Source organism: Candoia aspera, chromosome 3 (genome assembly GCF_035149785.1).
Source record: "Candoia aspera isolate rCanAsp1 chromosome 3, rCanAsp1.hap2, whole genome shotgun sequence".
Taxonomy (NCBI): Eukaryota; Metazoa; Chordata; class Lepidosauria; order Squamata; family Boidae; genus Candoia; species Candoia aspera.
In genome coordinates, this window is record NC_086155.1 from 183,555,941 (window position 1) to 183,580,830 (window position 24,890).

At 39.0% G+C, this 24,890-nt stretch overlaps 2 protein-coding genes across 2 annotated transcripts in view; both read left to right on the forward strand.

Moving 5' to 3' along the window:
* Positions 1-1,340: 1,340 nt before the first annotated feature.
* OTUD6B (OTU deubiquitinase 6B) lies at positions 1,341-14,151 on the forward strand. Its single transcript, XM_063299472.1, has 7 exons — positions 1,341-1,497; positions 6,274-6,428; positions 8,409-8,501; positions 9,784-10,096; positions 10,874-10,935; positions 13,128-13,234; positions 13,835-14,151. Exons 1-7 carry the CDS (start codon positions 1,377-1,379, stop codon positions 13,917-13,919), a joined length of 936 nt encoding a protein of 311 aa, XP_063155542.1. The 5' UTR covers positions 1,341-1,376; the 3' UTR covers positions 13,920-14,151.
* A 2,874-nt stretch (positions 14,152-17,025) lies between these two features.
* Positions 17,026-24,890, forward strand: part of LRRC69 (leucine rich repeat containing 69) — a 36,480-nt gene continuing 28,615 nt past the window's right edge. Inside the window, exons 1-4 of the mRNA XM_063299976.1 lie at positions 17,026-17,248; positions 21,061-21,187; positions 22,084-22,156; positions 24,348-24,543. Coding sequence (XP_063156046.1) covers positions 17,066-17,248; positions 21,061-21,187; positions 22,084-22,156; positions 24,348-24,543 — 579 coding nt within the window. The 5' untranslated portion in view covers positions 17,026-17,065. The remainder of the gene's footprint in view (positions 17,249-21,060; positions 21,188-22,083; positions 22,157-24,347; positions 24,544-24,890) is intronic.

Consider the following 24,890-nt stretch of genomic DNA (forward strand, 5'->3'; position numbering starts at 1 on the left):
ATTTCTAATGATTTTACGAAGTTTGTTTCTTGCTATTCATACATTGGTTTTGGTTAACTGTAACAGCTTCCATGTCTACCACATCTGGAGGGTCGTAGGCTAGTAAGGTTGCCTTAAATCCTCTTTAGACTATGGATTTGTATTATCATTATGAATTTGTACTAGTAGAAAACTATAGCAATAAAGAGGTGAGCCTCACTCCAAAATGAGTGCATTTAGAACTGTTTGTTTAGGCTGTAATCCCATGTGCATTTATCTGTAAGTAGGTCCTCTCACACTCACTAGGACATTTTTTCTTAAACTTGGCAACTTTAAGACGTGTGGACTTCAACTACCAGAATGCTGGGGAATTCTAGGAGTTGAAGTCCACACAACTTAAAGTTGCCACGGTTGAGAAACACTGTCCTGGGGTTTTCTAAGGAAATCCAATTAGGAGTGCAATACTAATCATCCAGGTCCCATCCATCCTTTATAAAATGCCCATGTTTTAGCTTTCTCCACCCGCCTCACCTTCTAGTTCAGTCCGGAGAAGTATTTTTGAAACCCAAATTCAGTAACTCTAGTGTCATGTTTACATCGCCTACCGCAAGGACCTTAATTTGAAGATGGAGAAGCAGCTGCGGAAAACCACTTGAAAATGCAAGAACTCAAAGAGCCATACGGTGGCGCGCCACCTTAGTCCACGGGTTTTCTTGAGAGGCATACACTCTGCCTTCCTTTCTCTTCATAAATATAGAAAATGTAGACTCATAAGATTAGAACAGTGTTTTTCAAACTTGACGATTTTAAGATGCCTGGACTTCAGTTCCCAGAATTCCCCAGCCAGCATGCAGGTTGAATCCTGGGAGTTGAAGTCCACGCAGTCTTAACGTTGCCAAGTTTGAAAAACACTGATTTAGACCTTCAAAGATTGAAAAAGAAACTCTTTAGTTTTTCACTTAAAGTAACAATACGGTTTGAGAGAAGACGCATCTTCGCCACCATGTCATCATCACAATCCTCTCCGAGTTTATTCAGCCTAGCTTCTGAGCGGGGCAACCAGCTTAATCTTTTGCAGAAAAACACAGAATCTTGCGCCACCTTAAAGAGGAAAGTCTCCATTAGCCACTCCAGTTTTGTTGAATTTTGGATTTCTTCCTAAAAAAAAAAAAAAGTCGACCACGCCATCGCAAACTTATGCTGAAGTTGTTTCCTCCAAGATTGCTAGCTCCGTGAACATCCAGCCCGAATCCTCCCATTTTCTTATCTCTGCGGTTTCCTCGCTTTCCACTGCGGCGGGGCAAGGACGGTGCGTAGGGGGCGGGTCTTTGTCCGACTCCGCCCCTTCGCCTGCACGTGGGTAGCAGAGCCAGCCGGTCGGCGGTGCTGAAGCCGCCATGGATTCGCGAGGGCGAGGTGTCTCAGCCGCGGTGGCTGAGGAGGAGGAAGAGGAGGAGGAAGGCGGCGCGCTGGAGCTGCTCGCCAGGCGGCAGCGGAAGGAGAAGCGGGAGCTGCAGGGTGAGGGCGGCGACAGGACACTAAAGGGCGGGGAGGCTGGCACTTGGCAGCCAAATCCGGGCAGCGGGAGGAGGACCGCAGGAATGGGCTTCAAGGTTGCAGGCAGAACCTGTATCCCGACGCGAGCAACTGCGCTATGTTGGCACGACATGCTGACCCAGGATTTGCTCCACCCACTTTTATTAGATTGATATACTGCTTTTTTCCAGGGCACAGCAGGGTGGCAACTTCTAGTTGGCCGTGGCAGGTCTCAAAAGAATAATAGGGTTGGATCAGGTTAGTATTTGGGATGGGAGACCCTCAGGAAACACCAGGGAATTCGGTTAGACTGGGAAGGAGGCAGGGACAAACCTCATAATGTTGCCAAGATGATTACATGGGCATGCCAAGCTTGAGCTCAACTTGAAGGAGACCTTATCTTCTTTTGTACAGGAGCTCACGTTGGCACATATATTGTTCCCTCTTCAGTGTAGTGCCATAGAAACAGGTAGGTAGCTTAGACTGAGAGTGCAAGTGGCCCTGGCACCGTGGGCTTCCATGGTTGAGGGTGCACTTGGCCAGGGGGCTCCCCAGACCTGCTTGACCACATTAGTCATGATACTGCTCTGCCTAAAATCATTCTGTATGTAACACACTAAGCTATAATCTAACTATATGGGTTGGATGCGCATAGTACAGAAAGCTTAGTTGTGATTGGCTTATTTGTGGCATGGTGTGTCATGTGAGTACAGGCACAGAGTTCAGTGAACCAAAACTAATCAGCTTTTGTGGTCTTCATCCTCTTCATCAGCTGCATGGAGTGTTGTTGTGAGTGAGGAGTGTGTGGGTGTGTATATAGTGACTTGCATCATGTCATAGCTTTGACTCGCACTTGCAAAGGCTGGAAGAGGCTTCTGGATGCTTCTGCATGTAGACATCTTGTACAGCACATCTGCAGCAGCTTCTTCCAGCTCTTGCAAGTGTGAATTGAGCCAGCAGTGTGTGGGCAAAGCCAAGTGACATGGCTGCTTCACTTTTACAAGCAAAAGTGATGTGTGGCTTTGGAAAAGGTTCCTGGGAGAATGTTTCACCAGAGCCTTTGTTATAGCAAAGATACAGGAGATCTGTACAATGTATGTGTTGTACATGTATATGCACACATACACGCAAAGTCCAGGCTGAAATGGAAATGGTGAAGGAAGTATCAAGCGTAGTCATCCAAAAAACATTTGTTGATGATAATACTAACGTTATCCTAACATTTAATACTTGTAATAGATAAATGTAACAGGAACAAATGTCTTGATACAAATCTTACATAAGAAAGGGCAATATTCAAAATCCAGAAGAGGGCCTTTCAGCTTTTCTGGGTACTATAAATAAAAGTTAGCCATTTTGGGCTATAGGACTCCCAATGAAAATTGCAGTGTGGAATAGTTCAACTCTACTGTAATGTAGGAAATATTTAAATCATGAAATGTTAGTAATTGCTTTATTTTTAGCATTATTTAAAATAGCACCCTAAATTAACTTGATGCTGTCAGAACTGCAAGTATAGTGATTATCTTGAGTTACTGTAGCAATATGAAATGACTGGATCACAGAATCTTATGTTGTTGCATCCTCAATTATCCTGCATCGTCCCATACAGCTTGCTTCCATTCATGGCAGGGAAGGAACTATGGTAGCAGTGCTGTTGAATTAACTTTCATGCTGTTAACCTGAGAACCTGTCCTGAGTTGCAGGCCGAGTTACATTGTGGCACTTGGGGCAAAAAAGATACCTTTATTTTAGTTTTGATTAACCAAGTCTTTCATATAATATTTTTAAAAAGAACTTTTTGCACCACTTGGATTTGGAAATCCTTATGTTTATATGTATACCACTTTTCCATGGTAACCATGAGCCAAGCATCTTGCAATATCAAAAAGTTCATAATTTATATTTTATTCTGTTGATGTAGGCCACTTAGAATCTGTATGAATTGGGAGGCATGCATGCATGCATGTATAATTAATTAATTATCGTTTCTGTACATACATACACCTTTCAATCTGATAGTTTTTAATAACAATAACAGGGGAATTACAAAAACATAATCCAAATTCTTGAAAAAGTAAAATATTTTATTTAGAACTAGATGTTACTTCTAGTAGTAGCCCTTTCAATTCAAATAGTCTGTTGATTATGCACCATTAAGTCAGTGTTGACTCATAGCAACCACATAGATAGATTTTCTCTATAGACGATCTGGAGGACACCAACCTGGTCCTTCATGTCTTCTAATGGTGCACCTATTGCTGCTATAATTGAGCCCATCTAACTTGCTGCTGTTTGACCTCTTCTTCTCTTTCCTTCCACTTTTTCCAGCATTATAGACTATTCCAGAGAACTAGGTCTTCACATAATGTGCCCAAAATTAAATAATTTGAGCCTCTTCGTTTGCACCTTGAGTGGGAACTCTTGGTTGATTTGTTTGATTATCCATTTGTTGATTTGTCTGATTATCTTGGCTATCCATGGTATTCTCAGGAGTATTCTCCAATAACAACATTCAAAAATGGTACTCTTTCTGGCCTGCTTCTTCAATGTCCAACTTCTGTTTCTTTACAGTGTAATAGGAAAAATAATTGCCTGCACAATCCTGATCTTTGTGAGTATCCCAGTGTCTGAATATCTTTTCCAAAGCCTTTATTGCTAGTTTACTACGTGCTACCCTGTGGCATATTTCTTGACTGCCGGTTCCTTTACTGTTGGTAGTCAATCATAAAAGGCAGAAGCTATACACCATTTCAATATCTTCATTGTCAATTCTAAGGCTGGTTGCTCTACCTGTTGCCATTAGTTTGTTCTTTATATTTAATCTTAGTCCCATTTTTTCACTGTGCTCCTAAACTTCCATTAGTGCTTGCAGATCATTTGCATTTTCAACTGAGTAGTGTCATCAGCATAGTTCAGTAAACGGATATTTCTTCTTCCAGTTTTAAAACCATGCTCATCTTCCATCAATCTAGCTTGCCTCAATATATGTTCAGTATTTAGGTTGAATAAATAAGGGGTGAGTATACAGCCTTATCTTCTTTGCCAATCTGGAACCAGTCTGTTTCACTTCAAAAGGTGAAATTCCTTTTGTTTCATCGAGACTGTGGCTTCTTGACCCATGTATAAGTTTTGCATTAGGATAATGGCTTGTTCTAGGATTCCCATTTTTCTAAGCACGTTCCACAGGTTGACATAATCAATACAATCCAAAGCTTTTCTATAATCAATGAATACATACTGACTTCTTGGTATTCTTTGGTTTTATCAGTTATTCAGAGTGCATCAGCAATACTGTATCTTGTTGCTTGGCCTTTTCTAAAGCCAGCTTGAACATATGGCATCTCCCTTTCCATGTAGGGTTCCAATCTGCGTTGGATGATCTGAAGCAGTATTTGTTAGCATATGAAATTAAGAATATTGCGTGATAGTTTTCATACTCTGTTAAGTCTCCTTTCTTTGGTATTGGTATATAGCCTAACCTCTTCCAATCTGTTGGCCACTGTGCTGTTTTCAAGATTTGCTCTCACGGTTTGATTAGAACTTGTAATAAAAAGTCTTCTGTTGCTTGCCATATTTCTGTAATTATTCCATCAATTCCTATAGCCTTCCACTTGGTAAAGACCAGAGTCCTGATCTAACTTTCTCTTCTGGTACTAGTGGTTCTTGTAAGTAAGGAATCTCTTTTGGGGTATCTTGGATGTTGACATCTCACTGTATAACTTTTCAGTATACTCCATCTATTTTTGTGTGATCTTCTTGAAATCAGTGATTGTTGGCATCAATTAGCATACTAATTCAAGGATGGAGACTCCTCAGTTCAGAGATCTTTTGGACTTTCCTTGTTTTTCCGTTTCTGTTTCCATCTTCAGTGTCTTCATGGATGTCATACTTCTTGTCTCTTCTGACAGCTGTCTGAAATCCTTTGTTAAGTTCCTTCCTGAGATCTTTGTCTTTCTTAGCTTTAGTTTCTCTTCTCATTTTGGCAATTTCCATTGTTTGTTCTGACATCCAGTTTGTCCTGTTTCTTGATCTTTGGCAATTTATTTTTACTTTTACCTTAATAACTTACTTGATTTCATTCCACAGTTTCTCTGGTTTCCTTTCAATGAATTTCAGGACTTCAAAGCAATTCCTCATGTTTTCCTTGATCATATCATGGCAACTGGTTGGCTTTCTTCTTCCACTTTAGTTTAATTTAACTTTAGCTTAACTGTTAGCATATGTTTAGTAGCAACAGCAACTGTTGTAGCCAATGTTAGTTTTGTCCTCTTGGGACAGGTGGAAATGATCCAGATCAGTTCTTGCATGACACACAACTACATGGACTTACAGTAACACATGTATATATGTTTATTGACAAAAAAGGAACTATTTCCCATTAAAACACAGGCACCTCAAACTAATAAGCTGAATTCAGTTCTAACTACAGAACTGCAGAGCTACATAATGCAATCTACTTTTAATTATGCATGTGCAAATTTCATTTGATTTTTGAAAATTAGAGTTTTGGGTCAGCATAGATTAAATTTCATTTCATGTTTTGAAGTGCATAAGTAGTAAGTGATATAGTAGTAATGACACTGAAACATTTTTTTCATTCTTTGAAAAGGATATTTTCTGGAATACATTTATTGCAGTTTTATTTGGTTTAATATGCATGTGTAAGATAGTATGTTTAGTAAACTCAAATCATGAATAGTGACAAGAATAATTTAAGGTGCTTTTCATTTGTCTCACCTGTTTTTGCTTCTGCAGCCAAAATCCAAGGAATGAAAAATACTGTTCCAAAGAATGATAAAAAGAGAAGAAAACAGCTGCTGGATGATGTTGCCAAACTAGAGTCTGAGTTGGAACAGAAGCACAAAGAGGAACTAAAGAAGTTGAAGGAAACATTACCTGAACAGAATAAAGTATGCAGAATTTATTTTTGAGATACCATGAGCTTGTTGTATTCCGAGTTACTGAAAATATCTTGTGTATTTTAAGTAAATATTGCTAAGGATTTTTTTCATTCTGAAGGCTGTTGTTGTCTTGTGATTAGTCTTTTTTCTTGGAAGTAAAGCAAAGGAATAATCACTGAGTAGTAGTTTGCAACCTTGCAGTGATTTTGCATAACATTTAAATGAGTTTTGGGGAATAAGGTAACTTTTGGAGAAGAGTGGTCATACAGCTCTAGAGTATCTAGATGAAACCTTAAGGTTAGATAGAAGCAACCTGTTTTTAGTAAAACAGTTTTTCGCTTTAGCAAAAAGGGAATGGGGGAGTTGGGTTTAATCATCCTGCCTACCTAGGGGCATCCATGGTGGTGGTAGGGGGTCAAGATGTCAAAATGTGGAGTGCAACCAGTCAATAGAAGTCCCGCCCCTTTTTACATATGTATGGTGTGTGTGATGCCTGTTAAAGAGAGTCAGGACTTTGATTGCCTGGTTATGCCTGCCATTTTGAGATTGTGGACATCCATATGTATTTGATCTCTAGCCATGCTTCATCCATGCATCTGTCAGCTTGAATTTGTATTTAAACTCTGAAGTTATAGGCATCCCCTTTCACTGTTTACTTACAGGTAGTCCTCACTTAACGATCATTTGTTCAGCGACTGTTTGAAGTTATGGCGGTGCTGAACAGATGGTACTTACATCTAGTCACCGAAGTTATGGCCGTTGCAGCTCCCCCATGGTCACATGATCAAAATTTGGGTGCTTGGCAGCCTGCCTGCACTTATGACCACAGCCACCCCAAAGGCTCACAAGAAGGCCATGCCTGCTTCTCTCCAAATTGCACACTGCCTTCTTGCGATGCTTTGGAAGACCTCAGAAGCATCACAAGAAGGCAGTGTGCAGTTTGGAGAAGGACGTGTGTGGCCTTGGGAAAAGGGCCTGGCACAGCCAGCAGCTATCTTTCATAGGGCCAGGCCAGGCACACCTCCTCAGTGGTGGGAGGAAGAAGATGGTGAAGGTCATCTGGGAGTGGCAGGGCCTGCAGAGCGCAAGGCAACGGGGGTTTTTTGCTGTGGTGCTATGGTGGCTGGCCATGGCATGGGGTTTGAGGCAGCACTTCTTGGTGGGGTGGCAGTGCCATTGGCATTGGGGTGAAGTAGAGGCCTGGGGGTGGCAGCAGCTGGCTGAGACTGCTGAAGGCCCTGGGCCTCTACTTCAGCCCCAGCATGGCTGGCAGTGCCGCTGCCACCGAGGAGTGCTGCTATGCAGGGCAGCCAAAAGGGCAGAGATGGGGGGAGATAGGTGAGTGGGGGTAGTTGAAGAGGAGGCAGAGGAGGCAGTCTGCCTTACCGAGGCTCAGGGCTGGGAGGGACCAAGCCCAGAATGGCTTGGTTTTGGGTGGGTCCTTGCCTAACAACCAATGAGATTCAGTTAGTGATGGCAATGGGGAATGCCAGGATTTCTGTCGCTAAGTGATGCGGTCATGTGACATCATGTTTTACAACCACATTGCTTAGCAACAAAAATTCTGGTCCCAATTATCATCGTAACCCAAGGACTACCTGTATTTCATAAGCCTTGTAATTATAGTTTTTCTTCTGATTATAGTAGGAACCTGGGACCACATGTTGACCAGATGCATCAATAATGAAAAACTTTGTCTATTTCATTCTTATTCCAATATAATAGGATTTAATAAAATTTCTGATGGATAAGAAGTTGTATGTGATTCTTTGGTTGGGCTACTTCTCAAGCTAACTGGCAAGTAGAACTAGCATAGAACCACATAAATGGATGATTACAGAGGATGATCAGCTGCAATAGAAATAGTATAAAATATCAAGAAGCAGTGAATGTTATGAAACTTTAAATGCCTGCACCTACACTGTAACTTCTGTTAAAATTGAAGGGCTACTTGTTTAAAAAATTAGGTAACTTTTATTTATTATTTAGGAATATTTGGCAACTCTAAATATTGCAAAACTGGAGCTTGAGAGCAGAGAACAGAGCCAGCCTGCTAGAATAACAAAAGCACAGAAGAGGCGGGTAAGATTATTTCAGTATTAATTCATTAGACTGTGAGTAGGTTTTACAATCAAGTGCAAGGTGTCAGCTTTAATGTGATATCTGTGGGATGATTTTAGAACCTGACTCGTCCCAAAGGTCAAGTAGAGGTCATAATCAGAATATTTTGTGTAGAGCGGGATCAGACCCACACCTATGCACACCCGTCAGATGTGATGCTATGTGAAGTACTGGATTTTCAGAAATACTCTTTTCAGTTTGCAAGCCGGATTGCTTATCTTCTGGGAATAAGGGCTGCCTCCTTCCATAGATTGCTCTACAAGAAAGACACTGAATTTATGTAGAGACAAAGTAAAGCATATAATGGTTTCCCCAGATCTGTTTACATTGTTTCACAATTAAAGGGAAAAAATAGTATGCACAGAAATAGTTAAGTAAAATTACGTGTGGTTTTGCCTGGATTTGTCCATCTGAAGTAAAGCAGATACTCCTCCAACCTACGACTGCCTCATTTGAGGGACAGAGGCGTGGGGCAAGGATCTACTCTTTCCTATTACTTCTTCCCATTATGCTATCCCTCCTTTTGCTCCTGATGATTCCCCACATCTCCAGAGCAGCTGTTTGGGTAGTCTACAGTCTGTAGGATGGAGAAATTCCTTCCATTCCAAAAGTATAATTCTGCTAAATGTGATTCTGGATCCTGTCAAATGTTTCTGATTTTTTTCATGAAGTAGCAATAAGAGAACTGCTTATAATAGGTCTTACAAAATCTGATAGTTTAACTTCTACAGCACTCTATTTGTACTTGGTGACAAACATGCTAGTTTGCCAAATAAATGCCACTGAATAACAACAGAAGGGAACATTATTACAAAACGTATTTAACGTAACGAATTATATCATTTAAAAAACGGCCTGTACATCTGGAAATTGTATTTTAAATGCTGTGAAATAGTGTTCTGAGATGAACGGCAAAGGACAGAACATTGCAAAGGATAAATCTGCAGGCAAGCTGATTTTGCTCTTCAGTTCAGCAAGCTGGACTTGAAAGCATATGACACTATCTTTTCATTTCAAGGTCTCTTTTGAAAAGCAGACTTTGTGCAACTGAAATATCTGAAAAAAATGTCAGTACAGTCCTGGACATACAAAATTAAGACTTGGTCTTTTGCTCATTTTATACAATTCTGTTAGTCAAACTGAGTATAACATAAATATCTGAGATGGTTAAACTCTATAGGCTGTATTAGAATATAATACGGACTAACGTAAAACTGCAGTGTTTTGCTATGTTCAATTGCAGGATAAAAAAGCAGCTCTGGAAAAGGAAAGAGAAGAAAGAATAGCAGAAGCTGAGATAGAAAATTTAACAGGCGCGAGGCACCTTGAAAGTCAGAAACTTGCAAACGTTTTAGCCTTAAGGCAATTGGAAATTAAGCAAATCCCATCTGATGGTCATTGCATGTATAGAGCTATTGAAGATCAGCTCAAAGAGCAACAAAACTTGTGGACAGTTTCAACACTTAGGAGTCAGACTGCAGAGTATATGCGAAGTCACACGGATGACTTTCTACCATTTCTGACAAACCCAAATACAGGAGATTTGTACAGCCAAGGTAAGTAAATGGCTCCTAACAACAACCAAAAATAAAATAAAATGTATCAAGAGATGTTAAGTATTACAGAGAACATTAGGTTTCAGCATACTTACGATACTTAGCTGTGTTATATAAACTGTAAAGCAGTGTTTTTCAAACTTGGCAACTTTAAGGTGTATGGACTTCAACTTCCAGAATTCCCCATCCAGCATACTACTAGCTGTTGTAAATATGCAGCCCTGTCTTGATCCTTAATATTTTTTTTGAAGTTCTTCCCCTCTCTCACACAGACATACACACACAAACATGTATACACACATAGCATCTTTAGGGTGGAGGAAAAGGGATCAGTCTGTGTAAACCATGAAAACATTATTTTACAGTACTATGTAAAAACAGATCTGGGCATGTCTTAATTTTGCACAGAACAACAAAAAAAATGATAGTAATAATTATCTCTGTAGTGGTTTTTCTGAACTGTATTTATGTGAAATAGGGAAACATCTCAGAACATAACTATATTAGCTAAGTGAAATAAAATTTTACTATCCCACTTTGACAAATTAAATTGTTTTTTTTCTGTTTCATGCCTTTGTCATAGCATCTAACATTGTCATCTGTTGTGTCTTATTGGAGGTGACTGTCTTGTATCTTTGGTTTTTCCTTTGCTTTCCATTTTATTTTGCAAGAGTTTATATTCTGCAAGCTTCCTTTGCCATTCTATGTCTTCATTTTTAGGTTATTCCTTTTTTCAATATTTATATTTTTAAAAGCGTGATGCCTTTTTTCCTGCAGAGGAATTTGAAAAATATTGTTCCGATATAGCACACACAGCTTCATGGGGTGGTCAGTTAGAAGTAAGTATGACATGTTGTACTTTCTTATAAAATATTTATGACATTATAGGAGGGTTGTACCTAATGGACAGTACTGGTGAGCTGGATTTGTATTTCTTCTCTAGGAAACTTGGAGACACAGACATATTGGAGAAGTAGGTTGCTCACATGACATTAGATACAGCTTTTAGAATATTCCAAGGTCTTTAAAAAAAAGCTTTTCCATATAGAAAATTGTTAGGCAGTGTGGACTGTGGTGAAAATAAAGAGCATTTTTCATATTGTTTCAATGAGACTCTCCTGAAATGTATGTCATGCTTAGATACTTATTTTTGTCTTGTTTGCTGAGGCTCCTATTGGGCCTGTAGAAATTAATACTGATAGTCCTTGGTTACTGACAGTAATTGGGACCAGAATTTCTGTCGCTAAGCAATGTGGTCATAAAATGCGACATCAAATGACCGCATCGCTTAGCAATGGCAGTCACGGCACTCCCCATTGACATTGTTGGATAGTGCCAATAATCAAGAAGTTCATGCTTTTTCCCAAAGGACTGTAAAAGTTTACAGCCCCAGAAACTTAAGATATGGACTCGTTCATTCATTTGCTCTGTTTATTTATAAGCATCCACACTGACATTCCAGCTGCCTGGCAAATTGAGCCACCCCCTGGCATTTTCAGGAACGTGCCAACATCCAGAGGCAGCCTTACTCCACCCAGGCCTGTAGTTTACAAAAGCAAACGCTAAGACAGAGGGTGTATAGGAGAAAAGGAGATAAGAAAACGGCAAGCAGACAGGAAGCGGGAGGCAACGTTTGGAGACTGACAACTGTTACAGGCAGGCAAGGGGGCTAACAATCAACTGCCAGGAGTACAAGCTACAGTAAGCAGCATATCCTGGTGGGATTCCTGCCTGGAGCTTGGCTGGGAACTCAGCTGAAGTGCTTAAAAGCAACACTGCTTAAGAGCAGAGCTTGGCAGCAGCCAGAAAAGAAGCAATCACACTGAGGCAGCACCTCATCCCAATTAGTGCAAGAACTTTTGGAGGGAGGCAAAGGGTGCATGCCACTTTACAGACTTTGAGACTTTTGTTTGCTTTAAGGACTGAATATTAAAGATGTATTTACATGGCTACATCAACTTGCAAGGCTTAGGAGGATGGAGTTAACCCAGAACAATACCCTGTTGTTGGGGAAGGTGTGTGCCACAACAAAGCATTGTGTACAGATCTGCTACGTGGTGTGTCCAGTCCTTGGAAAGCAAAGAGCCAGGTGTGGGAGGGTGCGAGCAACTTACAGGAGTGACTTGCAGCCTTCCCTGCTGGCTTCCCCATTGACTTTGCTTGTGGGAAGCCGGCAGGGAAGGTCGCAAATGGCATTCATGTGACCGCAGGATGCTGCAACCATTGTAAATGCAAGCCGGTTGCCAAGCACCCAGATCACGATCATATGACTGTGGGGGTGCTGTGACAGCCAGAACTTCAAGGATCAGTCATAAGTCTCCTTTTTCACACCATCATAAGTTCAAATGGTTGCTGAACAAATGGTTGGTAAGTGAGGACTACCTGTAACTATTTTTCATGCATGTTTTCTACTGTAATTTTAGTGTCAGTAGTGCTGCCATACTTCGTCCAGTTGACATTCAACTAATGGCAATAATAGCAAAAGAACAGTCTTATCTGGTGTCATTTAATAAGACAAACTTTATGCATTTGCTGTTGAGACCTTATTGGCATATGAATGGACTACAGTCTTGAAATTCACGCTGTTAATATTTAGATTTTAAGATGTAACAAAGACTAAAGACTGCTTCTAGATATGGGTAAGTGGAGTTCTGCTGGTGCAATTGGGACTTTCCTGCTTCTACGTATTTTTGCAGATCCTTGTGACTCCTGTCACCACGCAAAAGTTGATCCTGAGGAGTTAAGGAGACCTTCTCAAACAATGTGATGGGATATAGGGAATTGCAGTTGAAGAGGGAAGTTGGAAAATTCAATGAGGTTGCCTTACAGATGCATAACTAATATTCCATACCCCAGAAACAACTCAATCTAAAGATAAAAGGTTTCCTTTTCATTAGGAATTTTTCAGTATATGGAACCAGAATGATAGAATTATGCATCCCATATGCTTTTATAGAAAAATCTTTTGTTGAGAACACTAAAGTGAAAAAGATTAAAATGTTGTACATTAAGATGCAATTTTGCTTTACAGCTAAGAGCTTTATCACATATCTTGCAAACACCAATTGAAGTAATTCAGATGGATTCCCCTCCTATTATTGTTGGTGAAGAATACAGTAGGAAACCACTAATACTTGTGTAAGTAAATACTTTAAACATTGAAGTTCAAAACAATTTTTGTTTGGCTGCTGCACATTGGAGGAGCAATTGAAATTACTTTAATTACAGTTAAGAAATGACTTGCAGCGCTATGTGGTTTGGGTATCTCCTCAGGTCTCAGTTGACAGCTTACTCAGAGCTTAGAAATATTTAATATTGACCTTCAAACTTGTAGGTTGCTTGTGATCACTGTGATCACCAACATCATTATGTTTTTAATAATATAAAGTAACGGTAGGTTGTTTTCTTGGAACAAGAACCCAAGAATAAAAGTGTCCACTTTCTAATAGAAAAATGAACTCAGTTTAAGAAAATATTAATTAAAGCAAGAGTACCTATGTCTCTCACTTGTGTACTAATGACTTCCAGTGACAAAAACTGAATTTTCTCATTGTATTTATTATTAAAATGAATTGATTTAAAAGATTTGTATGACCACCCATCTTAGAACACAACTCAGGGCAGCCATACAAATCTTTTTAATAAATAATGTACTGACTTACAGTATATAATGTGTGCACGTGCTGTTTTAATTTGGTAGAAATCCTTGTATTTTTCACATATATGTTTTTCTTTTAGGTATATGAGACATGCATATGGATTAGGAGAACATTATAATTCAGTAAAAACTCTTTTGGATATGACTGCAGAAAATGAAAGCTAATACACGGTTCATCAGATGACATGAATGATGGCTGCAATTTTGCTAAGTGTCTCTATATAGGTCTTAAAGAAAATGAATTTTCAATTCTTTAATAAGGCATACAGGGTTATACAAACATATATATGGTAGATATATATGAGATCTGTTGTCAGCACTATTTGGTTTAAATCATGTTTTTAAAAATCTTTTCTGATGTGTTTCTAATGTACCTCATAATAAATTGTGGATTATATTTCTTTTGTTTGCTTTACATCTTCTGTTTTAACAGCAAAGCCTGTGTATGTGTGTATACACACACAATATTGCGCTGTGGTTCAGTTGTTATGGACACCAATCATGAAATAATTACAAGAGTAACTGACATAAGGATCTGACATTGTTGAGCTGTTGTGGTAATACTTCTCAAAAAGATTTGTTCTGACTTTTAAAATCCCTTTTATTGAAATCCTCATACTATTTTTATTTTGGGTTGTGGCAGAATACCTGATTATGAAATGCAGAAACCTCCATCTCTGATCATTAAAAGTATAGGGAGCTTCTTTATTTATTTTATATCCCACCTTTATTATTTTTTATAAATAACTCAAGGCAGCAAATATACTTCATACCCCTTCCTCCTCCTGTTTTCCCCACAACCACCACCTTGTGAGGTGAGTTGGGCTGAGAGAGTGACTGGCCCAAGGTCACCCAGCCAGCTTCATGTCTAAAGCGGGACTAGAACTTACAGACTTCTGGTTTCTAGCCCAGCACCTTAACCACCAGACCGGCTCTATTCAACTAGCTAGATTTATCTAGCTTGGTTTACAGTAATCAGTATATAGAGATACTTTTCCAACCCACCTTGGAATTGCCAGGAATCTTCTGCAGGCAAAGCACATGTTTTTCCAATGAATTCGAATTTTTCCTTTTCAAAATAGGACTTTTCTGGGCTGTTGGTCTTTCTTAGTTAATAAGATAACCCCTTCTTTCTGTAGCATGTAAATAGAACATCCGTAGAAGACTGTGTTGGTATCTGGTTTAGATAGCTATTATAGCATGTAAACCAAATGCTTGTATACCAAATGCTGTCCAGCTCAAAATGAAATAGTGCCTTCACATGGGTATTTTTATTACCCCACAATTCTGAAAGCACGAAGATAGATTACAATATTGCTATAGGATACATACCACCACACAGATCCCACAATGACAATCAATTGGTATATTTCAAAAATGGAAACAATTTCCCATGCAAAGCATGTTTTATGACTAAACCATGATCCTGCAGGCCATCACATATTTGAAAGAATAATGACAGGATATAAAATGTCAATTATTAGTTCCATCTCTTTCATTGAGATGTGCTGCTTTATACATTGTTTAAAACATTCCTATTCTGTAGATAATTAAAATTGTGCATAATAATAAGTGTGACTTGCAGAATGAACACTTTTGCGTTCACTCATGTATTGTACCTAGTATGTGCTAATGCTTTTTGGAAAAGGTAGAATTTTAATTGTGGCCTATTGTGAGTTTAAATAACACACAGCTTGTGGATAAAAAAATCTTCATTTTTGAGAGATTTCTTCCTGAATTTCTTGGAAAAAACACTGTTACCATGATAAACATTGCAGCTACCATTATTTCATTACTGGTATCTGAAAAGTAAAATTGTAAAGTTGAAAACATAACAAATACTGTGGTAGTAATTTTACCTTGAACCTTACTTCCATTCCCCTTCATCTGAATTGAGCTTGACTTGAGTGTAAACTTCTGTGCTTCCTGCCACTTTTACAGAAAGTGGTTCTTCAGAACTGATCCATACTTAGAAACAGGCATATTTTTTGCTATGAGTACATGTGTTGTGATTAAAATTCTTTCAGGCTTTCTTTCCTATTCCATTTGTTAAGTATCATATATCCTTTCCACTTGAACTTTGGATTGCCCCATTTGGGAATGGTCCCCTTTAAGCTGACCAATTCTCTCCAGTTATAATACGCTGTGGTCAAATCAGTGTTTGTGTACATTAATGCTGCAGTGAAGTATTGTGTACAGCAGCCTTTCTCAACCTTTTGATCCTGGAGGACCCTCTGAAATATTTTTCAGGCCTCAGGGAACCCCTGCACATTCAGGCTCAAATATAGGCCAGAAGTTACAAAATTGTTATATTCATTTCATGGGTAGGCCTGCATATATACATTAACAGAGTTCTTAACCTAAACATAAAGAACGAAACTTACCTCTTTAATGTGAAGTTACCCGAATTGAAATGACTTTTTACATAAATCATTATCTCCCAGGGAACCCCTAGTGACCTCTCACGGAACCCTGGTTGAGAAACCCTGGTGTAAAGAAAGGCCCAGTGCTCACTAGCCAACTTCAGCATTACAAAATACAAATGACAGAAAATGGGGATGATTATGATTAGATTTTTATCCTGTCTTTATGCTTGGTCAACTCAAGGCAGCAAACATACCTAATACCCCTGCACCTCCTATTTTCCCACAACTACTTCCCTGTGAGGTGGGTTGGGCTGAGAGAGAATGACTGGCCCAAAGTCATCCAGCCAACTGTAGAACTGACAGTCTCCTAGTTTGCAGGCCAGCACCTTAACCACTGCACCAAACTGTCTCCAAACTGGGATGCTGAACTGACACTGATATTTATAAAGCAATTTCTCCTTTAGGAAGAGTTCATCCAAGATCTAACCAGCAAAGCTCTGCTTAGCTTTCTACATTAGCCAAGGTCGTGCTTGAATTTATCTGCACCTGGATGCTAACATGAGTCAGCTCTGTTATACACAGAGCTATGGTTTACAAAACAATCTGATAACTTTTAGCATGCCCATTTATCGTAGATTTATGTATTACCCTATTTATCTCTTCGGATTCTAATCAGGCCTTTCAATATCACCAAGCGACGGCAGCTAAATTCATAAACCCCTCGTTTCCACTCCCACGGGGGGATATTCCCTCCCCCGGTTCCTAGCGCGCATCATTTTACGTTGTTCTACGACTGATGAATGCCGAGCGGTAATCATCGCCACAATTCTGTCCCCGCCCACAGAACGAGGCGAGGCTTCGGCGCTTCCACAACAACGGGAGCAAAGGACTATCGAGTTCTGCCGTTTCCACAGCGAGGTGGCCCGGCTGGAGGACAGCCTGCACATGGCGGAACGACAGCTGCTTCGAGTGCTGCGGGGCGGCTCCGGGACCCGCTCTCTCTCTCTGGCAAAGCAGGGGTTGCAGCGCCCGCCCCGGGGCTTGGCCAGCCTCAGCAACCTGGAGCGCCTGAGCCTGCGGGACAACCGGCTGTTCCGTCTCTCCCACGAAATGGCGGCCCTGAGCCGGGTGAGGGGGCCCTGAGATCCCGGATTGGAGGCAGGGAGTCCCTCCGGTTGCTTTTTGAGTTCGTTTCGCCGCGCTCTCTCTCGGGCAGGGAGGCTGGTGTGCAGCCGTGGATGCGCTATGGCCCTGCGTCGCCCCGTGGCTTTGGGCTCCGGCTTGTGAAGCCTTTCTCAGCAGGAAGAAGCCACCAGTATTGTTCAAGATCGGTTAGGGCGGATGGTGGTCCTAATCAGTCTCGCACCTTTCATCTCTTGGGGATTTAAAGGGGGGCTAGAGCAATGGGTCCTGGAGCAGACGATCAAGAGTAGTTGCAGTGACAGCAAAGTACCTGCAGCATCAAAGGCCAGTTTCTCCTTAGGGCTGTGTTTCTCAACCTCAGCAAGAATTTGAAATTTTGAAATTTGAAAAAAAGAGTTGAAATTGAGAGTTCTCAGAGTTGAAGTCCACACCTCTTACAGTTGCTGAGGTTGAGAAACATGGCCCTAGGGATTTATAGCATCATTCAGCCATTGCTGTAGCAATATAAAACCTGTCCTTATTAGTGATATATTGCCTTGGAAGTGACTGGATGACCCTGTAAATCTCTACTGCAGAAATGGCTATATATTTTAAATGTCAGTTGCTAGAGAGCATCTCTGGAGCAGGGTTATCACTCATTTGCCCTGATTGTAGGCTTTCTTGAGTGCCCCTGGTTGGCCTCTGTTACAGAATGCTGTGGCTGATCCAGCAAGGCTGTTCTTGCATTGTTACAGAATGATCACCTGGAACAATCACCATTGTTCCATACTCTAGAATCTTTGATATTGCAAGGACAGAACAGAGGGAACCATTCAGTGCCATTCTTAGGATGTTTTTTAAAGTCAAGTATTACAATTAAGCTGTTTTTAACCTGCTGTTACAACAAATTTGTTCAATAATTTCAATCAGTATTCTCAGCTATAATCAAAATACTGCTGCATTTTTGATAAATACCTTTTCTAATCCAAAACAGCTTTGTAAGGAACACTGTTGAAAATCTTCATTGAAAGAGAATTAGTATAGTTTAATTGTTTTTAAAAAAGAAAACTAGTTTCCTTGTGTAGTGGTTTCTTAAAGAGGGAGGATATGACTGCTGCTAAGGCAGAAATATTTAGCCTCTGAAGTGGAATGAAGAAGCCTTTTAAAATAAGGAGTGTTTCTCCTTTTTTAAAAATAGATATGGATTTTAGGTTTTTTGAACATTTTTGGAACAGTGGAGAACTACAGAGTAGTTTAACCATTTTGCTGCAAGGTGATTTTTCTTTATGATAAAATGTATGTTATTTAGTGAGAATAAATATATTGCAATTGCAATAGTGTAAACCCAGAGCAGAATCAACATCTGATCATTGGAACTTAACCCTCTCTCCTCTAAATAAGGTCTACTTACTTGCAAAAATCTAAATGGCATCTAGATGGCAGCATAGGGCCACCAATTGCCTTTGATCAGTTCATTAACCTTTTTCATGTGAAACTCATTAGTTGCTTTCACAGGTCATTTACTTCAATCTTGATCACACAAACCAGCTGTTTCTGGTTTATCATCTTTACATTTTTTGGCCCAGCGATGTGCAGTACTCACATCAACAGAGTCATCAGTATAAACAACTTGCATTCAGTGGTGAAGTTGGAGGGACTCCTTTACCAGTGAAAAATTAAAGAACAGTACTTCATTTAAAGTGCACTGATGATAACTTAATGTAGGCTTCCACTTCATGAACAAGAGCAACATCACCTTTTCTCACAGGAACTTCTTGCCAACTGATGTGAAAGAACAGATTCTGGCCGGGAAATTCTGGGAGTTGAAGTCCACATATTTTAAAGTTGCCAAGGTTGAGAAACACTTAGAACTTCTGGTGCATCAGTACTGCCACCTGTTGATGATTTTTTAAAATTCATTTTCTATCCTGCCTGCCTTATTTTTATAAATAACTCAAGGCAGCAAACATACCTAAAACTCCTTCCTCCTCCTATTTTCCCCACAACAACAATCCTGTAAGGTGGGTTGGACTGAGAGAGAGTGACTGGCCCAAGGTCACCCAGCCAGCTTTCATGCCTAAGGTGGGACTAGAACTCTCAGCCTCCTGGTTTCTAGCCCGTTGCCTTAACTGCTAGACCAGACTGGAGGCATTACTTCTCATTCAACCTTTGTACTTACTACTGAGTAGGTTTGTGCAGACAAACAATGTATATTCTTAAAAGGGGGAAAAGCTGCATTATGTATGCCACTTTGTGCTTCTATACAAAAAAGTGGGATATAAATAAAATAGTTATTGTACATTCCAAGCTTTTATTTTAAATCCATTGTAAAGGGGTTGCTATGTAACATTTTATGACAAATTGAAGCTTGACAATACTATAATTCAACTTGAGTCTAATAAACATTTTGTAAAATATTGTTTTAAACATTTCTGGTAAAAATCAAATTACATCAAAATAAGTTCACAGGTTCCCAGGATTGTGGCAAAAAAGTGTTATTTTTCCACTACTATAAATTATATTTCATGCTGAAAGTAGTGTTATAGAAAGTGCTGGCTATAATTATTTTGAGTAGCCTTTTGCCAGTGTTTCTCAAATTGTGTGCTTCCCTACTGTGTCCTTTCTTGGATTAAATATATAAGCATATGGTTCTTGTTGCTTCTCTTTCCTAACTCATTTTTGGGGGGGGGGGGGCATGCCTTGAGAACTTAAGCATTTTTGATAGAATTTAGATTTTACTTGTTTAAAAAGTTAAAAAAAATCCTGGTGGCCATATGTAACCAGTAATCACACTGAAGTAAGTTGATCTTTGGATCTCAGTCTCTGAGAAAAGCAGATTAGCTATCCACAGCTAGACATAGCCCATGTAATTGAAAACATAGCCTGTCAGAGGCAGAAAGAATGTTCTGCAGTGTGCAGTGAAATAGTTATAAACTGGAACTGCAGAAATCTTCAAATAAGTGTTCACTGCAACCAAGTTTCAAGTGAAGTACTCAAAGTTGGTTTGTAAAGGAAAATGGCCACCTACTTCTAAGAGTGCTGGCTGCACAGGAGCTTGTAGGTTTGGCAAGTGACAGGAACTAGGGAGAAGTTTTAAGGCAATGCAGAGTAGTCTAAAAGCAAATTACATTGCCGCTGCTTTAACAAAAATCACGTTGCCTCCCCACCACAAAATGCCTCACTGAACCAAATCTTGGCCATCTTGCCTGGGCCTACTACAGAAAGCTCAGCAAAGCCGTATAATGTAGCTTAAGGCAGATACCTTAGGTTCACACATTACATTAATGCAACTCATTTGCTATCATGATTTTCAAATCCTAGCTTATAGGTTAGTATGTTGTGTGACCCAGCTAATTGTTTGTTAACAAACTATGACCTAGGGCAACATATCAATCCTGTCAGTGTTACCCGATACAAAATTTCATTGTACCAAATTTGATACTGTATTCATCTCTACTTTGAGCTCCTGAATGAAAGGCAGGGTATATCTTTAATAAAGTCATATGTACCATTCCAAGGAATTTGCATGCCATTCCATTCTGTACAAAATCTTTTCATGATAATTCCATGCCACTTAGGTATCCTGCTATAATAATGTAGGATTTTGCTTGTTGTAGCTGATTTCTTAATTTCAGACTAAATGACAATAATTTCCAGTATTGTTTTAAAAGATAGCATTTCTGTTGCATGCTTGTATCACAGGATAGTTTCAGCTCTAACATAGTTCAAAATTAGTACTAATGATAACATGAATGTCTTTCTATTTCAACCTTAGAGGAGAAATGATCAACACTATTTAATCAAATATCTGATTATAGTTGAAGGTACTAAATTTGGGAAATAATAATTTTGAGGAAGTTCCAGAGCAATTGAAATACCTCATGTCTCTGCAAAAGCTTCATTTGTTTGGAAACAAGATCACCAAAATATCACCCTTAATATTTGGTAAGGGAGTATTATGTGTTCAAAGTCGAATACTCTACTGTACAGCAGATATACTACTATATATGTGCTATACTATTTATTTAACAACAAATCTATTCTATATAATGAAATCACTCCCCCACCCCGCAGTAGTGAAATCACTTTTAATTTAGATGTCCATTCAGGTGCATTATAATCACTTCTGTTGTATAAATTAACATATGGATAAAATGAATAGTTTTAAAAGGAAGATATTTTGTTGTGAATGATGCACATGTTTCAGCAGATGCCATCTTAGGAAAAAAAAATCTGTTGTGAGAGAAGACGAATAAAGCCCACTTTTGGGGATTTTAAAGAATCTTTTATGAGAGAAGAAAGAAAAAACGGTAGCAAGCAAAGTCATCACCTCAGAAATCTGCTCCGGCTGAACTCTCCCCCTAATCAACTCTTGGCTCCATGGAAAGGATCCTGGTCACTTGAATTTTTTTTTTTAAATGTTTATTGTGTTCTTATTAACAGCTATCTGTCATCTGGGGCTTCTGTCACTGGGTACACTGTCTTCTGAGCATGCTTTGTTGGTAGCAGTTCATCTCCCACCTGAAACTGGTTCTAACAGAGCTAATGCAGAGATCCAGAAACAGAAGTTCCATGGTTACTCATGATCTTTGGAAGCCTCAAGTGGAATTCTGCAAATGTTCTTACAAAACTATTTTTTAAAATATGAATGAAGGTGAAAAAAAACGCATAGCTGGATGGTACTTACATTAAATACATTTAATTTTAATTAAATGTACCTTTTACTTAAAAAGGCATTATGACAACAAGGATTATATAAAATAAAATGGAACATAAATAGAATAGGCATAATGAAGACTTCATTGTTGTATATTTTATCTGAAGGCTATGTTTGTTTATAGATGAATTGAAGAATTTAGTACTTCTCAATCTGAACAAGAACCAACTAAGTTATCTTCCTCCAGAGATTGGCAGGTAAATTTGATAAATATCAGGATGAGTTTTTGCTTTAATTGGCTACACTGTATAAGTTGGTTTCAATAACCTGTAACTATTTTTGCAAGCAGCAGCATCATTTGAATGATGAGAGCAGTGTTGCAATGCTGTGCTGCAAGCTCCATGCCTTTTGTGTCTGTGTGCATGTGTATGACATCAGAGACAGGGTTTGTGACATGATGTCCCTTGCTCTTGATATCAGCCCGACCCTCACTGCTGTTACCTACTGATGCCACTGTGTGTGAGATAGGTCCGTATCTTTCTCACACCATCTCACCATAACAATGTATTTTACAATCTTGGCTTAATTTTCAAACATCATTTAATCCACACAGTTTGTAATAGAAACACTTTTGATTTGTGGGTCTTTCTCTTATTGAATATCAATACTATATATTGCTGTATCTTGCTGTAATTCCTCTTAGCATTTTATAGAGTGAATTGTGTAAAAATTAGTGTGGTTGAGGGAAATACATGTTTATCTTACAAGAAAAGCTATTTAAGAAAGATTGCAAATACTTTTTCTAGACAATAGAAAGGACACAAACTCCTAGATTAGCATTGAAGGAGAGCTATGATTATGAGAGCCAGTGTGATTTAGTGGCTAAGGCAATGTTTCTCAACCTTGGCAACTTGAAGGTAGGTGGACTGGTGAATGGGCTTCAACTCCCAGAATCCCCCAGCCAGCATGTCCATCAACCGTCAGGTTACCAAGGTTGAGAAACACTGGGCTAAGATGTTGGGGTAGGAAGAGGGAGATCCAGGTTCTAGTTCACCCTTAGCCATAGAAGGTGACTGGATGACTATGAGTCAGTCATTCTCTCTTACCCACCCTATCTCACAGGGAAAAATAGGATGCTACATTTTGCTTCTGAATAAAAGGTGGGATATACATAGAATAAATAAAACTTGCTATTTTATTTGTTATATTTAACAACAGAATATAGTAAATTATTTGGTTTATGTTTATGTCCAGATTTTCTAGCTGCAAAAGTATATTCACACGTCATTCCATTTGTCTAGATTGGTGCTTCTCAACCATGGTAACTTTAAGATTTCATGCTGGCTGTGGAATTCTGGGAATTGAAGTCCACACATCTTAAAGTTGCCAAGGTTGAGAAACACTGATCTAGATCACTTTTCTTTTGCTTAAAACTCATCAGTTATACTAGGAACTGTTTATGTTCTGCCCAAATTAGTACTTCGTTGAAGAAAAGCAAATTCTCCAAAAGGCATTCCTCATGGATCATAAAAATATCTTTTAATCTTCAGTTTTGGAAGTTGGATGTTTTATAAAAAAAAAAATGGGGTGGCCCAGAAAATGTTGGTTGTTTTCCGTTACTGTACTCACATGACCCCACTGCTTTGGGAACTGCATTGCTTGCCAGTTGGTTTATGGGTGTGATTTAAGGTGCTGGTTGTATTTGTAAGGCCATACATGGATTTGGGCCTGGTTATTTTTAGGATGGCCTTCTCCAATCTGCCCATCTTACCAGATCAAATTGGGTCAACTCCTTTCAAGTCTTAACTATTTGAGAATGTCATTTGATGTGAACTAAAAAATAAGCAATTTTTATCACTGTCCCTATGCTTTGGAATTCCCTCCTTATGAATATAACAGTTCCTCCTGGGTTTTAGGAGAGCAATTAAGACCTAGATTTTCCATTTGGTTCAGAAGGAAGGCATGAGTATAAGTTGGGGTGCATTAGTGTACACATGACTTTGTATGTCCCTTATGATGCTGTTGGGATTAGTATTATCTTTGGGTGGGTTTATTTTTATTCAAAGGATTCTATGATGTTTTTGATTGTCAGCCTCTCAGGAATGGGTAACATACAAATATAATAACAAATAATATGTCCTACCACAACTTCATATAACCGACAGCTACTGAAGTAATTTTTAGTCATTTTTCAGACCTCTAAAAATAAAATTTATAAAATTTATTTCTCAGTAGTGATAAACTGAACATCAGTTTCCATAATATCCAGCTAATGTGGCAGTGTTGAGTTACTGGAGTTGAAATCCACTGAAGGCTAGAAAGGCTGATTTGAGAATATATTTTAACTTATTTATCCATCTATATGCCAACAATATAGGCCATCTTTTATAAACAGTTGTTAAATATTCAAAAGCAAAATCATTATCCTCAAATACTTTCTTCCTATAGGCTTCAAAATTTGGAATGTGTGAGTTTAGAGAAAAACAAACTGGAAAATATTCCCAAAGAATTTTGTTGCCTTCGGAATTTGCGTGAACTTCACTTATCCCACAATTTCATCACCACATTGCCTGAAGAGATCAGACAACTGACAAAACTCACGATCTTGATTTTGTCAAGAAATAAAATAGCATACCTCCCTGATGTGAGTAGCTATGCTTTTTGGAAAAAAAAAAGTGCATCATGTTGGGATCATTGAAAAAGCGATGCCTTTAGGACTGGGATAAGGAATTATCTTCAGAAGCTCAGTCAAAAGAGCCAATGATGATGAAGCTTGGGAATTGTTCTTCAGCAACATTTGTAGACATGAGATTTTTCACCCTACTTCAAGGCGATCTTTTGTGTAATGTTGTGTTATCTTAAAAGCTGCAATGACCAATTTTGTTATTTGGTATATAAACATGAAGTAGTATATAACTGAAACAATGGTCAGCGGTTCTGCTCATGTAAAGTAGTAAATGTGTTTGAACAGTGTAGCATAAGAACAAACAT